Source organism: Pan troglodytes, chromosome 3 (assembly GCF_028858775.2).
Source record: "Pan troglodytes isolate AG18354 chromosome 3, NHGRI_mPanTro3-v2.0_pri, whole genome shotgun sequence".
Taxonomy (NCBI): Eukaryota; Metazoa; Chordata; class Mammalia; order Primates; family Hominidae; genus Pan; species Pan troglodytes.
In genome coordinates, this window is record NC_072401.2 from 60118204 (window position 1) to 60135898 (window position 17695).

General features: G+C 36.6%; 1 protein-coding gene across 1 annotated transcript; it reads right to left on the reverse strand.

Moving 5' to 3' along the window:
* Positions 1-4308: 4308 nt before the first annotated feature.
* On the reverse strand, positions 4309-12389 carry HTN3 (histatin 3). The gene is made up of 6 exons (XM_003950334.3): positions 12332-12389; positions 10053-10116; positions 8847-8867; positions 8739-8768; positions 7592-7678; positions 4309-4581 (listed from the first exon to the last, which is right to left on the reverse strand). The coding sequence occupies exons 2-5, from the start codon at positions 10101-10103 to the stop codon at positions 7625-7627; spliced, it is 156 nt and encodes a 51-aa protein (XP_003950383.1). The 5' UTR covers positions 10104-10116; positions 12332-12389; the 3' UTR covers positions 4309-4581; positions 7592-7624.
* Between the last annotated feature and the right edge of the window lie 5306 nt (positions 12390-17695).

Sequence of the window (17695 nt, forward strand, 5' to 3'; positions counted from 1 at the left end):
AAGGAAGGTAAAAACCTTGAAAAAAGGTTAGATGAATGGCTATAATAAACTATGTAGAGAAGACCTTAAATGACCTGAGGGAACTGAAAACCATGGCACGAGAACTTTGTGATGCATGCACAAGCTTCAATGGTTGATTCGATCAAGTGAAAGAAAGGAAATTAGTGATTGAAGATCAAATTAATGAAATAAAGTGAGAAGACAAGATTAGAGAGAAAAGAGTGAGAAGAAACGAACAAAGCCTCCAAGAAATGTGGGACTATGTGAAAAGATCAAATATACCTTTGATTCATATACCAGAAAGTGACAGGGAGAATGGAACCAAGTTAGAAAACACTCTGCAGGATATTATCCAGGAGAACTCCCCTAACCTGGCAAGGCAGGCCAACATTCAAATTCAGGAAATACAGAGAACACCACAAAGATAAATTAGTAATTAGTAAATTAGTTTGACCATTGTGTAAAACAGTATGGCAATTCCTCAAGGATCTAGAACCAGCAATCCCATTACTGGGCATATACCCAAAGGATTATCAATCAATCATTCTACTATAAAGACATGTGCACTTGTATGTTTATTGCAGCAGTATTCACAATAGCAAAGACTTGGAACCAACCAAAATGCCCATCAATGATAGACTGGATAAAGAAAATGTGGCAGATATACACAATGGAATACTATGCAGCCATGAAAAAGAATGAGTTCATGTCCATTATAGGGACATGGATGAAGCTGGAAACCATCATTCTCAGCAAACTAACACAGGAACAGAAAACCAAGCACCACATGTTCTCACTCATAAGTGGGAGTTGAACACTGAGAACACATGGAAACAGCGGGGGGAACATCACACATCTGGGCCTGTTGTGGAGTGGGGGCTGAGGGGAGGAATAGCATTAGGAGAAATACCTAATGTAGATAATGGGTTGATGGGTGCAGCAAACCACCATGGCATGTGTATACCTATGTAACACACCTGCATGTTCTGCAAATGTATCCCAGAACTTAAATAATAAAAATCAAAACAAACACAAAATAAAAAGATAAAATAAAGCGAGTTGTGATTTTTTTTTCCTGCTTTTTTTTTTTTCAGGATGCAGAGTAGAGACTTTTGACATGCTTCTGCCACTTGAAGGTAGTAAGATAGTTCATAAAGATCATGTCTCTGAGCTTTAATTCAAGTAGGAAAGTGGGATTGTATTGGAATCATGAAGGACACTTCAGGTCCTGCAGAGGATAACAAGTGCAAACACACCCCATGATAACATTCAGCTCACCGAAGTGAGTGAAGCCGCAGTATGTGAGAGATGCAGAGCATCTCCCTCTGTGACTCACCTTTCCACTGAGGATCTGAGCGACCTAGCCCAAAGGAGAGCATTTTGTTTCTCCCAAGCCTTGAAGCTAACTTGGGGAGAGGCTATGAGACACTATGAAGGAAAGACACCGGGAACATCTGCAGACATTTTCACAGACCCAGGACTGACGGCAGGATGCCATTTTTAATACAGGTGCATACAAAGTCAGCCATTCTTTGGTGACTTGGGAACATGGCTATGCAGGCTTTTGAGTCTCAGGCCAGAGTTTAAAGTGCCTGCTCTGGAGTGGGTTAAGAACCTTCATAGCCAGAATTATGGAAAGCACTGGAAAACTAGGCACCAGAATTGTGCTTTTGCCACCTCAAAATCATGGTGCAGAGGAGAGCTGCTAGAGCTGTTGTTTCTCTTTTGTGATGAGACATGCTGCAAGTACAGGATTGCTGACCTAGAACCAGTCTTCATGTGTCATTACTAGGTGCCCTCTCCTGCTACCCCAAGACTGTGGTGTGTAGGGCCGTCTCTGCTCTACTCCCAGGTAGAAATTCAGGCCTTTAGAGCCACTACTTGCCTGGAACATTAGTCTGAGCCACCACACCCTTTATGGACATAGATTGTGGTGTAGTGGGATCATTTCCTCTCCACATTCAGGCAGATCTCCAGGTACTGAGAACACAGTTTTGCCTGGATCAACAGCCTAAGCCACCCCACCATTCCTGTGAATAGGTCATGGTGCAGTGAGGCCTTCTCTACTCCACATGTAGGCAGATCTCGAGGAAGAAGTAAATGAAACTTGGAACCAAAAACCATACAAGAAATCAATGAAACCAAAAGTCAGTTTTTTGAAGTACAAATAAGATCAATAAACTGCCAGCTATGTTAATAAAGAAGAAATAAAGGACAAGATTCAAACAAGAACAAACAGAAATGACAAAGGTAACTTTACAACTAAGCCCACAAAATTGCAAAGGTCCTCAGAGACAATTTTAAACACCTCTAAGAGCACAACTAAAAGAGTGTGTCTGACAGTTGGTATCACTCAATAAACTTTTTTTTTTTTTTTTTTAGTATTTATTGATCATTCTTGGGTGTTTCTCAGAGAGGGGGATTTGGCAGGGTCATAGGACAATAGTGGAGGGAAGGTCAGCAGATAAACATGTGAACAAGGGTCTCTGGTTTTCCTAGGCAGAGGACCCTGAGGCCTTCCGCAGTGTTTGTGTTCCTGGGTACTTGAGATTAGGGAGTGGTGATGACTCTTAAGGAGCATGCTGCCTTCAAGCATCTGTTTAACAAAGCACATCTTGCACCGCCCTTAATCTATTTAACCCTGAGTGGACACAGCACATGTTTCAGAGAGCATGGGGTTGGGGGTAAGGTTATAGATTAACAGCATCCCAAGGCAGAAGAATTTTTCTTAGTACAGAACAAAATGGAGTCTCCTATGTCTACTTCTTTCTACACAGACACAGCAACAATCTGATTTCTCTTTCTTTTCCCCACATTTCCCCCTTCTCTATTAGACAAAACCACCATCGTCACCATGGCCCGCTCTCAATGAGCTGTTGGGTACACCTCCCAGATGGGGTGGTGGCCAGGCAAAGGGGCTCCTCACTTCCCAGATGGGGCAGCCAGGCAGAGGCACCCCCCACCTCCCAGATGGGGCGGCTGCCCGGCGGGGGCTGCCCCCCACCTCCCTCCCGGATGGGGCGGCTCGCCGGGTGGGGGCTGCCCCCCACCTCCTGGACGGGGCAACTGCCGGGCGGAGATGCTCATCACTTCCCAGACGGGGCGGCTGCCGGGCGGAGGGGCTCCTCACTTCTCAGATGGGGCGGCCAGGCAGAGACGCTCCTCACCTCCCAGACGGGGTCGCAGCTGGGCAGAGGTGCTCCTCACATCCCAGATGGGGCGGCGAGGCAGAGGCGCTCCCCACATCTCAGATGATGGGCGGCCGGGCAGAGATGCTTCTCACTTCCCAGACAGGATGGCTGCCGGGAAGAGGTGCTCCTCACTTCCCAGACTGGGCGGCCGGGCAGAGGGGCTCCTCACATCCCAGACGATGGGCGGCAAGGCAGAGACACTCCTCACTTCCCAGACGGGGTGGCAGCCAGGCAGAGGCTGCAATCGCGGCACTTTGGGAGGCCAAGTCAGGCGGCTGGGAGGTGGAGGTTGTAGCGAGCGGAGATCACGCCACTGCACTCCAGCCTGGGCAACATTGAGCACTGAGTGAGCGAGACTCCGTCTGCAATCCCGGCACCACGGGAGGCCGAGGCGGGCAGACCACTCAGGGTCAGGAACTGGAGACCAGCCTGGCCAACACGGTGAAACCCCGTCTCCACCAAAAAATACAAAAACCAGTCAGGCGTGGCGGCGCGCACCAGCAATCCCAGGCACTCCGCAGGCTGAGGCAGGAGAATCAGGCAGGGAGGTTGCAGTGAGCCGAGATGGCGGCAGCACAGTCCAGCCTCCACTCGGCATCAGAGGGAGACCGTGGAGAGAGAGGGAGAGGGAGAGGGAGACCGTGGAGAGAGAGGGAGAGGGAGACCGTGGGGAGGGGGACAGGGACGGGGAGGGTGAGGGGGAGGGTGAAGGAGAGGGAGAGGGAGAGGGGCAATAAACTTGTTTGATGGATATATTGACAAACCGATAGAGAGCATTAGATGGTTTTTGTTCTGAGTGCCTGCCTACTGCTGTGGAGTGACATAGGGGTTATCTGCTGGCCTGTAGGGCCTGAGATAAGTTGATGTGAGAATGTTCAAGGCTAAGAAATCTGCTGTGGCAAAAGACACCAGAGACAAATCATATCTAGTAATCTAGATGTGATTAAGGACCATATGTTTGTAAGATAAAATGAATATAACATGCTAAATTAAAAATAATCATTTCAAAAGCGCTATGGTATAAAGTACTATAGTCAGTGCTACTCGAACTGGGAAAATAAAGTGAAGAAGTAAGTCTTTATGTTTGTAAATATAAAAAAGAGAAATAAAGAGCATACACATAATAATGTGCTTGAATTTTATTGCTTTTGGAGAGGAATGAATTTCTATTACTCAGAAACAGCAGTGAAAACAGCTTAACAGTTTAAATTGCAAGTATCTAATCAAATGATAATTAGGAAGGGAATTATCCTGAAACACAGAATTCACTAAATCATGGTATTTCTTTTATTCTGCATTGCCTTGTGATAATTCTTCAAAAAGCAGTGGTAGTGTGATGCGGTATGACAAATGAAAATACACGAGTCCAAAGCGAATTTGCCAGTCAAACCTGTGAAGAAAAAGAAAATAACATGTTATCACCCAAATTGATACTCCTGTAAATAAATTTATACTTTTCCTGGTACAAAGTATTTATTTATAGATAGTTTTATTTATTATAATGCAGGGACCAAAATAATATTTGAGACAGAGTAGACAAACAATTAAATACTCATTAAGTGGGTATCAGAATAAATAAAAATTATCATTCAGCATCTGCAATTTAAATTTAAAATTTTCTTGAGGTTTTCCATCATCATCTTATTTTATTCTCTCACTTAAATATAGCCTACACATTTCATCTATCTCCCTCAAATAATATTTTAACTATATCCTCCCCTGATTAAATGTCATCAGCAATTATCTAACACCTGGAGGATCAAGATCAGGCCTTTTCTAATATCACAAAGAGCAGGAATTCAATATGAATAAAATGTCCCAATACATTTAAAAATATTTGAAATCTTTTGAACTATTTCAATTTTGAATTGTAGAACAGTACTCTTTTATCTCCAAAATATTACTTTATTTTGAAGTATAATATTTAATATTTCATAGATTTTGGAACATTTTATGCTGTGAATATAGATAAGTAAAAATGACTTTCTATAAAGGACATTGTTACCATATCGTATTTCCTTGAAAATTCCCATCTCCTTGTTGATATTTTATTAGTCATTCCTATAGCCATTGCTCATTAGAGTTACTCAGGCATAAAACGTAAATTCCTCATGAGTTCCCAGATGGCGGCTGTGCAGCTTCTCCAAATATTACATTTTAGGACAGAAAACTTCAAATAACAACCAGGTACAGATTTAGTGGCAGAGAAACCCATGGCCACAACCATACACCTTCCAGAACAAGGGCTTCCCTATAATGTCTCTCAATAGCCCTACAAATTCTATAAAGAGCTTAAGTATTATTATAACATGTATTTGTCTCTTATAAAATTAAGGTTTGGAGAAGATTAGGAATACTTTAAGGTCATGAAACTAGTTGTCAGGGTCAGGATAAAAACACAGGGGTTCCCCTACCCAGAACTCTGTCTCTTAACAGTAGCGAACAGAAGCTTTCCCTCAGAGGCATTTTTATTTTATTTTATGATTTATTTTACTTTAAGTTCAGGGATACATGTGCAGAATGTGCAGGATTGTTTCATAGGTATACATGTGCCATGGTGGTTTGCTGCACTATTGATCAGCCCTCTATGTTACCTTCTGTCACCTCCTACCCCCCATCCCTGGTGTGTGTTGTTCCCCTCCCTGATGTGTTCTCATTGTTCAGCCCCCACTTATGAGTGAAGCATGTGCTGTTTGGTTTTCTGTTCCTGTTTTAGTTTTCTGAGGATGATGGCTTCCAGCTTTATCCATTTCCCTGCAAAGGACAGGATCTCATTCCTTTTAATGACCGCATAGTGTTCCATGGTGTATACGTACCACATTTTCTTTATCCAGTCTATCATTCATGGGCATTTGGGTTGTTCCATGTCTTTGCTATTGTAAATAGTGCTGCAATAAACATATCTAGGCATATGTCTTTATAGTAGAATGCTTTATATTCTTTTGGGTATATACCCAGTAATGGGATTGCTAGGTCAAATGGTATTTCTGGTTCTAGATCCTTGAGGAATCCATACAGTTTTCCACAATGGTTGAACTAATGTGCATTCTCACCATCAGTGAAAAAGTGTTCCTATCTCTCCACAACCTAGCCATCATCTATCGTTTCTTGACTTTTTAGTAATCACAATTCAAACTGGTGTGAGATGGTATCTTACTGTGGTTTTGATTTGCATTTCTCTAATGATTGTGATGTTGAGCTATTTTCATGTTTGTTGGCCACATAAATGTCTTCTTCTGAGAAGTGTCTGTTCATATCCTTTGCCCACTTTTAGATGGGTTTTTTGTTTTTGTCTTGTAAATTTGTTTAAGTTCCTTGTAGACTCTGGACACTACACCTTTGTCAGATGGGTAGATTGCAAAAATTTTCTCCCAATCTCTAAGTTACCTGTTCACTCTGATGATAGTTTCTTTTGTTGTGCAGAAGCTCTTTAGTTTAATTAGATCCGATTTGTGAATTTTGGCTTTTGTTGCCATTGCTTTTGGCATTTTCTTCATGAAGCCTTTGTCCATGCCTATGTCCTGAATAATATCACCTAGGTTTTCTTCTAGGGTCTTTTTTTGGTTTTGGGTTTTTCATTTAATTTTCAATCCATCTTGAGTTAATTTTTGTATAAGGTGTAAGGAAGGGGTCCAGTTTCAGTTTTATGTATATGGCTAGCCAGTTTTCCCAGTACCATTTATTGACTAGGAGATCCTTTTCCCATTGCTTGTTTTTGTCAGGATTGTCGTAGATCAGATAGCAAGCAGAGACCTGCATCATGAATGAACTCCCATTCACAATTGCAACAAAGATAATAAAATACATAGAAATACAACTAACAAAGGATGTGAAGGACCTCTTCAAGGAGAACCACAAATCACTGCTCAAGGAAATAAGAGAAGATGCAAACAAATGGAAAAACATTCCATTCTCATTGATAAGAAGAATCAATTTCATGCAAATGGCCTTACTGCCCAAAGTAATTTATAGATTCAATGCTATTCTCATCAAACTACCATTGACATTTTTCACAGGATTAGAAATAAGTACTTAAATTTCATAATTATCTACAGAAGAGCTCATATACACAAGACAATTGTAAGCAAAAGGAACAAAGCTGAAGGCATCACACTACGTGACTTCAAACTATCCTACAAGGCTACAGTTACCAAAACAGCATGGTACCGGTACCAAAACAGACATATAGACCAATGGAACAGAACAGAGACCTCAGAAATAACACCACATATCTACAAACTCAGAAGCATCTATATAAATCAACACACTTCAAAGAGCTAACCCACGCTACATTTCTTAAACTGGAATGGTTGTTGGCTTAATGGCTTTTTTTTATTTTTCCTTGTTTTAACTGTCAGTGTTGATACTTCTAGAAAGAAAAGTAACTAGAGTCAGCTTACCTCCATAATCATGCCCCATGATTACTGAAGATATCAATTGTCATACAGATAATTTGATCTATAGCCTCGATGTGAATGATGCTTTTCCTGCATACACACAAAAGGAGAGAGCAAATTGCAGAGAATAGAGGCAATGACAGTAAAAATGCTTCACAAAAACTGTCACTGAAAGCTTAGATTGTTAAAGTTGTTATGACCTTGTGTGTTATCTACATAAATGTTTTCAAATTTTTAGTTACATTTTTCTTTTTTCAGAAAAATGTTTAAAAGCAAGTAAAAATGATAAAGTATTTACTGTGTGTTGATATTTTTGTGGCAATAATAAATGTTGGAACACTGATTATAGGCAACCTCTCCAAACACGTTTGAAATCTTCTTAACAACATTACCTCCAAGTTACTATTTTGCCCAACATTGAGTATAACGGGGAGGAGAAAGTTACCGTTTCCAACTTAGGTGGTGTTTCTTCATCTTATTCTTTTAATGAGCTTACTTTCTCTTACAACTCCTACATTCTTTCATACCCACTACTGTTAACACAAACAGTCCTCATCCCTTTTTATGCATCATTTTACTTAGTGCTTTTTTAACACGTATACTTGCTATATTAGTAAGCAGAACTTTTGAACCCCTATTCATACTGATATTAGAGGTCAAAATAATATGATATTTTTATACATACATTTAGAAAAATGTTAAATAAAATTTTCTGTCTAATTTAGCACAGTAAGTTTAATTTAAAGACTTTATCATCCTCAAATATTTAGAAGATAGAAACCACATTACATGGGTAGCCTCTATGCTTCATTAGGCATATGTTATACTTCATAGAATTAGGAATTATTCATAGAATTAGGAACTATTCTTTAGGTCAATGTAATTATTTATAAGAGAAAGATACTTAAGCTCTCAAAGAATAATTGAAAATTGACTTATTCAGAGTGGAATTGAGTTTCCGTTGAAATGCTGTTAGAACACAAGATTTTTGTGACCTTTTACCTCTGTAACAAGAATAAATGAAATCAATGTACACTTTAGCAATTAATGATATAAATATATTTGAGAGATAACTATCAATTATTCTAGGAGAATAAATAGTCAGAGAAGAAAACTTATTCAGAGTGCACATTATCAGAAGAACACTTACATGGAATTTTCTTTTATACCCATGATGTCTCTATGAAATAAAAAGAAAAGATGAAAAATTCAATATATGATTAATTATCAAGTTTTCCAGTAAATGAAAATGTCTTACCTTTTCATGTGAATCAGCTCCCTTGGAAAAGAAGAAAATGAGAAAATAATTAATATCTTAATTTCATAATTCAAGAATATGTGTAAAAATTGACTTAGCCACATTTATGATTAAATAGAATGGAGGCATTCTTTGGATGATGACATGCTAAATTAGTTATTTTAGCTTTATGACATCTTTAAAATGAGTGAAGGGTAAACTTCTCTATAATTAATATGCTATATTCAAGTATCAACTCATTTTGGTTTATATATCTTTTTTATGAAAGGCAAGAAAAGTCTATCATTGGTGAATAAGAGAGTGGAAACTGAAAAATGAAACATTGGATTGTTTTTTATATGAATATGTTCTATGTAGCTCAAAAGTTACCAACATACAAATATTTTATTTGCTGATAGAGACAGGCATTGTGCTTTTCTCTGTTCTTCTTATATGTTTATTTTTCTACTTCTATCCTTCTATAATAAAATCATGTGATAAACTGTGATGCCATAATCAATTTTGTTTTTGAAACATTCGTTTGAATTTAGTGGATAGGTTGAAGTATTAGTATTCTTTTGTGACCAATTTTCTATTAACTTCATAGAAAGAAGAGGAGGAGTGGGAAGAGGATGAGAAAGTAGAGAAGGAGAAAGAGCTCCAGAGAGGGCAAGTGCCTTTTCTACTATTACACAGTAGTAAATGACGATACAAGCTGGGAACTCATGACACTTAACAGATATAGATTTGTTTTATGGCTTAAAATAGGCAGCTTTATTTTAGAAAGAGTAAAATAAATTGTATGCTAACTTGAACAGTTTGGTTGTGCAAGAAATTACTTGAAAATTCATATTTCGACACCCTCTAATACTTAGGTTCCATTGAAGTGTACCTTGTTCTTTCCTCATATTTCTAACTTCAGGTGGTCTAGAGCTTTTCATATTTAAAGATATTTTCACAGTTCAGTCCCACATATTTATGAAGCTTGCTTAATTTTCTTTTATTTTTATAATCAAGTAATTGTACTTGAGTGTTCGCAGGTATGTAATGAACATTTATTCTAAGTCCTTTAAGAACTTATATAGGTTAATTCAAGGAAAATCTTTACAAAGAAATATTAAAGCTGTATTGAGGTGAACATGAATATATGGCAGAACGTAAGGAATAAGAAAGATCCTTGGGATAAGTACTGAGAATGCATCCTTTAAAACTTCCAGATATACTTACAGTCATGGAAAGCATGAGAGCCAAGATTAAAGCAAAAACAAAAAACTTCATAGTTGGCTGAGTCCTATAAAATCAAACATGAAAAATCAGTAATCACATTCTTTCATGCATTCATTCATCAAACTTCTACTGATGACACTATGCTTCAAAGCATTGGGAGACATGCTCTGTTTTCCAGGCTGGAGTGCAAGGGCATGAGCACAGATCACTGCAGCCTGGACCACCTGGGCTCAAGCCATCCTCCCACTTTAGCCTCCCTAGTTCCACTTGTAGGTGGAACTACAAGTGTGTGCCACCATAACAAGCTAATTTGTTTTTCTTTTGGTAGAGAATATTTTTAGTCTCACTATATTTCCCAGACTGTTCTGAAACTCCTGGGCTCTAGGAATCTTCCTGCCTTGGCCTTTCAAAATGCTTGGATCATCGGTGTGAGCCCAGGGCATAGCTTCATTAATTGATAAATAAAGGTGAGTGCTCTAATTTGGAAATATTAATATGCTAAGGAAACACACAAATGGACATCTTAAATAGACCAAGAGAATGAGAGTAAGAAGATAACAAAGAAAGGCAAGCTTGAGTTGGATTATATGGAATGAGTAAAGGGAGGTGCTGGGAGACTGCAATGAAATAAAACAGAGAGGAAAGCATGTTGAAAGTTCAAACAGTTTAGCATGTAGGGAGGACAAAACTGGAGAAAAGATGACCACTTAGGTTGTTGTGACATTACAGGGGACTTAGATAATGACATTAAGAATGCTAATTAAAGTACAGTGTAAAGACATATTTAGAAAGTAGAATGACAAGTAATGGGGACTTTCTTTATAATAAAGTAAGTGAATATGAGCCAGATTTCTATTAAAGAACAGCACAGATGGTGTAGCCTTGAGATTAGAACATTAATGATACTGGTTAGAGAAAAATAAAATGAAGAGAAGTCACAGGGAAAATGATTGTATCTACTTTGAGAAGTTGAACTGGTGAAGATTATTCAATATTTCAAATAATATTATTCAACAAAGCCTCATCTGGGACTCTGTATGTTTTTATAATTATGCATATGCAAGTGAACTCAGTTCTTTGGCTGATATAAAAAAGTAAAGCGGACTACTTATTTCTAAATTACAAATATGTAAATAAAAGCATTTCCACTGGAAAATACAATTACCACAAAACTTAGAATTACATGGCATTTTTATTTGTTAATTGCTAGCTATAAAGTAATGCATTAATAGATAATATTTTAAAAAATTTTTCTAATCTCTCTTACCTGTCACTTGTAATAGAACATTACAGTAACATTTTTCATCTAATTATAATAAAAATGTCCTACTCTTAAACAGCCCTACATCTCTATCACAGAAAGCAGAACTCATTTGCCTTATTATTTCATCATTCATTTTGCTTCACTCATTTAAATGGAAACTTCTTGTATAGGACTAATTATAAAAATTATATATTTCTTGAAGTTTTTCTATTACCTAATAGATAAATCGAATTATGACTCTTTTTATGATATAAAAAGACAATTTTACCGTTGTTTGTGACTGTCAATTGTGTTGCAAATAGAAAATCAAAAAAAGGCTGTAAGAAAGTGCTCTTCTTTTACTAACAGATAAAATGATAAATGGACATAGATAATCAATGTATAATTAATAGTTTTGAAAAACATATTTCCCAAGTAAATCAATAATAAAAATTTGGAATAATAAACTGTCTTTTCTGCCATAACACAAATGAATGAAAGTGAGTTAAATAAATTAGTAAGATTCAGAAGACTACTTGTTATACAGTATATATTTTGATTTATAACAGAACTGTTTTTAATGATGGAAAGGCCAATGAAAAAGTAATAAAATAGTTTACTACTAAGAGGAAAGTAAATTAAAAAAATAAATTTTTATAATAATGGATTTGCAAGACAGAATCTATCAGTATCTTGTAAAATGTGAACTTCTACATTAAGTTTAATATAAAAGTAATAAGAAAGTAGATATCAGGTATCTAGGCAAGGAAATAAAAAGAGTTCATTGAGGTCCCACCATCAGCGAGGATGTAATACATTGCCATATTCCACATTAGTTACTTTGCATGATAATTGCTGGTGTTAATTCATAGGAATTGAGATCTAGAAGTCATCTTCAGATGCCAATAAATGGTAATTATTTCTTTATAAGAAATTATCATAGATAATATACATTTTCATAAGTGGGTTACTATTGATTTTAGCAAACAAAAGCTTATGCTAATATATAATATTAGATTGTACTTGAACATGTTACCTTTTACTCAAGAGGAGAATCCAGAAGTCAGTGAAGCTGAAGTGAAGTCTCAGGAGATGTCCTTTCCTAGATGGCTGATGTATTTAAATACGTTGAAATCTCCCTTTTGTTTTTCAAAATAACATCAATTATGAGATCATATGATTGAGACGCAAAGTAATGCCCAAAATCTGTCTCTACAAATTCTAAAAATAAACTTAACCAGGTGATTCTGCAATAGATCATTGTGAAGACAAAGCAACCGGAAAGCAAAGGGACCCATCACATGCTAATCCCAGTGTTAGTCTAGCCCTGAGTGAGTCAGACAACTGAAAAACATGCCGGAGGAAACCAGGCATAGAAATGATTGCAGTGATAAAGATGTTTCTGTAGAATACCATCTACTACTTTTCAACAAATATATGTCCAAGATGGAACAACGCTATGTCAAAAATAATACTTACCATGTTATGAAAAATTTTACACATTCTCTGGTAAATAGTGATAATTGGCATAATAATATTGGAGTCAATCTACACTTCAAAAGTTTTCCTACAAATCATTATTTATCTTGTATTTTTACCTGCTTACATTGACTTAGAATATTTTAAGTAATAAAATGAATGTAATCATTGGCCAAAATTCAGTCATGTTTTGGATGCCATAAGATAAAAGTATTCTCATATTTAATGTCAAATGCTTCTAGGTGCTTGGTCACATATCTCTCACATAAAACTGATTTCTTATGTTTAGAAATTTGAATTTACTTCCCTGGAGTTTTCAGGGGCCCATATATCTTCACAGAGGTCATTTATTGAAATGAGTACACTAGACAGAAAGAGAAAAATAGAATTTTAATTAAATTAATAGACAAACATGTATAAAAGATCACCTACTCACTACCAGTTGTATAATTCAATGTGCTAAGAACCGAGTATTAAAAACTAACTTCTAAGTTCAGATAAGTTGTACAGCTCAGTCCATTGTTACTCAGGATGTCCCACATACTACCATCACAATCAGCATCAGCTCATACCTGTTGAAATGCAAATTCTTAGTCTACTTTTCCAAAATTACTGAGTCAGAATCTTGGGGTGTACACCTGGAACCTGAATTTTAAGAACATGTCCAGAAGATTATTTGTGTACTTTAGAGGTTGAAAAACTATATAACAGATTTGTAAATGCATTGTCTTTAGATTGATCCCACTAATAGAGATTATGTTTTTAATTTGAGTCTGATACAGGAAAGGGAACAACACACATCAGGGCTGGTGGCTGGGGAGGGAGGGAGAGTCTCAGGGCAAATAGCTAATGCATGCGGGGCTTAAAACCCAGACGATGGCTTAATAGATACAGCAAACCACCATAGCACACGTTTACCTGTGCAAAAAACCTGCACATTCTGCACATGTATCCTAGAACTTAAAGTAAAAAAATAAAATAAAATGAATTTGTGTGATTTTTAAAGGAAATATTTATTAGGTAAATCTTTTATGCTAATTTGAACAGTCCCATTGGAAATTATGGTTATTCTCTAGGTAATATACAACAATATATATTATTGTGCCTAATATTATTAGGCACATGTAATTTATATATAATATATAATTCACATACCAGTGTATTGTCACAACTGTGATAAGGCAGTAGCTATTGATATTTCCCTTGTAATTGAAAGGCATGGCCTTTTCAAAGAACATGACGCTTGCTTATAGAGGACAAGATACCTGTTTTACTTAATTATAAAATATGAAGCCATGTTCTGGTCCATCAGTCTTCTAAAATGGCCTATTGTTCCTGGAGAGTGAGACCATAACTCACAAATATATAATTCAAGTAAATTATATTATTATTCTTGTTCTTTTGGCATGAAATTTCTAAACATCAGAGATACAAGGTCTCTTCTCTGGAGCAAAACAAAGCCATTCTCTTTACATTCTCAATGAAAAAGAATTACATAGGATTCAGTGACTATTTTTTTTATAGATACATAGTCTGCATTCATCACCCAGGCTTGAGTGCAGTGGCACACTCATAGCTAACTGAAGTTTGGAACTACAGCACTCAATCGAACCGCCCCTCAGACTCCTAAAGCTAGAGCTACAGATATGCACCACTGCTCCTGCCTAATTTTTTTTTAATTATTTTTTGTAGAGATGGGGGTCTCACAATGTTGTCAACACAGTTCTTGAACTTTTGATCTCAAGTGATCCTCATGCCTAGGCCTTCCAGAGTGCTGGGATTATAGGCATGAGCCACTGCACCATCTCATGTTTCAGTAACTATTGAACTATGTCTGATTTTAAAAAAATATACCCTGCTTTAATTAATTGCTAAATGTCAAATGGTTTCCTTTCTTTGTTTTCTTTTCCATCTCCTCTCATTTCTTCCCTGTGGTTTTCTTCCCTAGTTTGTTTTTCTAACAATATTAGGTGCACTTCCAGTGGATCTAAGATATTCATGTTCTAGTGCACAAAAAGCAAACTAATAGTCCAAAAGCACAACCAGATAGCAAACTAAAGGTAAGATATACTGGCAGATGTCAATATACTCATTTAAAAACTACAATTAAACCTAAGGCATATACATTTTATGTTGGAACACCAAAAGGTAGGCATTATTTCACCCATGATTTTCTGCTTCTCCAAGTTAGGAAGTGTGGGGATTATGTATGACAGGTGGAACAAGCATGGTGGCGTAGAAATACAGTAGTGACCTTCTCATGCTAGTTATGGTCTCACCCTCCAGAAACAGTAGGCCATTTTAGAAGACTGATGGACCAGAACATGGCTTCATATTTTATAATTAAGTAAAACAGATATTTTGTCTTCTATAAGCAAACATCATGTTCTTTGAAAAGGCCATGCGTTTCAATTACAAGGGAAATATCAACAAAGAGCTACTGCCTTATCCCATACATGGCCATACACTGGTTGCTTACGGATACAATCCATGAATGGGTTTTTATAGTGATATTTATGCTGGGTTTTTATCCTCCTTCTTCACTTTCTTTTGCCTCTCCCCCTCCTCCTCTTTCTCCTCTTCTTGTTTGTGCTTCTGTTCCTCCATTTTCTGCTTCTCCTCCTCCTCCTGCTCCTCCATGTTCTCCAAATCACCTGTGATGAAAGTATGGACCAGATCTATGTGACCAAAATCTATGATATTTATTTATTTAACTAAAAAATCTTACATTATAATCCTGTTTGAACAACTAAAATGAAAAATACTGCTATTGACCTATATGGAACAACATGTGACTCTCTACTCTATGAGATAAAATTTCCTTTATTCTGGAGATACCATTTGACTAGCTTTACTCCTACTCTTAAGGAGATTTTCATATAATTTGAGAGTCAGAAAACATTAATGGACAAAGAGATAGAGAAATTCAGGAGAGGACTAATTACGTGAGACTAAAATTGGAAAATGAAGAGCCACACTGGAGCTGCAGATTGGGGATTTATAAGCCGATTGATTATAATCAAGACTCTGAAATTAGAATAGATCATGCAGGAAGGATGCATAGAATCAGAAGAAACTAGGCTGAGGAGAGATAACCTGATGTAATATGTGGAAGATAATAGAAAGCTCATTAAAATATTTGTGATAAAATAGATGAGCAGAGAAGGATGTATTTCTAAGCAGTTTGTATATTGCAGAAGCCAGGAGGATGAACCAGCAAGAAGGAAATCATTTCCATAAACAAATGTTGTTGTGAACTTGGCAGTTGCTGAGTTTCTCTAACTAAATTTTTCTTATATTTAAGGTATTATAATAATAGTTAGAATTTAACTAAATGAGAATATATAAAAATACATTTTAAATAAAAATGCCCCAAATGCAAACAGGAGGTTATATCATTATAGTTTTACCATAAAAATCTTCATTGGAAAGAATATCTTGATTTTAAAACTTCTTTAAGAATAGAGGAGGAAATGCAAAACAGATAACTGTAAGAAAATATTTTTGAAAAACCTGAGAATCACCTGAAGGATCAAGATGTTGGAGAAAGTTAGAAATTTGATTAAGTGTGTAGTAATTTATAGGGAAGCTTAAAGAGGTTATGCAAAATGGGCTTAATTTTTTCTTTTCAAAATAGCTAGAGTTTTTTTTTCTGGAATTTATTAGTGGGTGAGATGAATTGGATGCTTCAGAATATGAATAATATATTTGGACATTTTGTTGGAAGGAAAGGATAAGAGTATAAAACTAAATAAAAGAAAAATAGTTGCTAAGCAATGTTGTACCCCACACTTAGAAAACAAAAAAGAACCTTTTTTTTTTTTTTGTAGATTAGAGTTTTCTTGGTAAAGGTGTGGTGTAGGAAAATTTATCAATTACTAGGATTGAGATTTTAGTGAAAGGAGATTCTAAAACCCAGAATTCATTATTGTTGTCTCAGTTATATTATTAGGTATTGAATGATGAAGATGATGTCCTGGGTTGGAAGAAAATGAAATACAATAAAGAATGAACAGACAGAATAAATCAACATATGAATATCAAGGCTCTACAGTTTTCTGTAAGGTCAAAGTACAGATATCTATGCTTCAACCTTTGTCTCACTTCCAAAATATAAATCAGATCATGTACTCATCCAATGGCATCCATCTCACTTCAAAGGCTATGCTTGACCTACAGAGCTTGAATCATCTGCATGCCCTTTTTCTATGACCTAATTTATTTTGATTCACTTTTTGCTCTCTCTGTTCATATTAATCTCCTTGAAGTTTTCCCAAATACAACAAAGATATTTCTACCACAATAGATTGACATTTGCTATTTCTTCTGCTGGAGAATTTCTTTCCTCATTCATTCTATAATTAGTTCATATCTCTTCTAAAATGTCACTGTATCAAAGAGGCTGTTCTTGACTATTCCATTTAAAATGTCATCTATGCCTTAGCCCTACCTTATACTTCTTCAGTACACTTATCACCTAAGATATTACCTATTAGTTTTGTACTTGTTTGTATTTCCAAACAACCATGTAAACTCCCCATAGGCAGGCTTTCATCTGTCTTATACCTTGCTGTGTCTCTAGCATCCAGAAGAGGCCTGACAGCTAGCATCACTCAATAAGTATTTGTTGAATGAAAGTCATTGCTGACAAACTGATGGAGGGCATTAGATGGTTTGTGTTCTGTGTTCCCATTACTGTGCAGTGACAATGTGGATTACTTTCTGTCTTGTAGAAACTGAGATAAAAAATGTGAGGACCTTCGAGGCTGACAAAATTTGCTGTACCAAAGGAAACCAGGAGCCAATCAAATATTAGATAAATAGGCCCAATAATGTAGCTGAGCTTAAAGATTATATGCTTGGGAAATGTAAAATATGACAGACTAAATTAGGAATAACTGACTCTAAAGGACCTCTGACA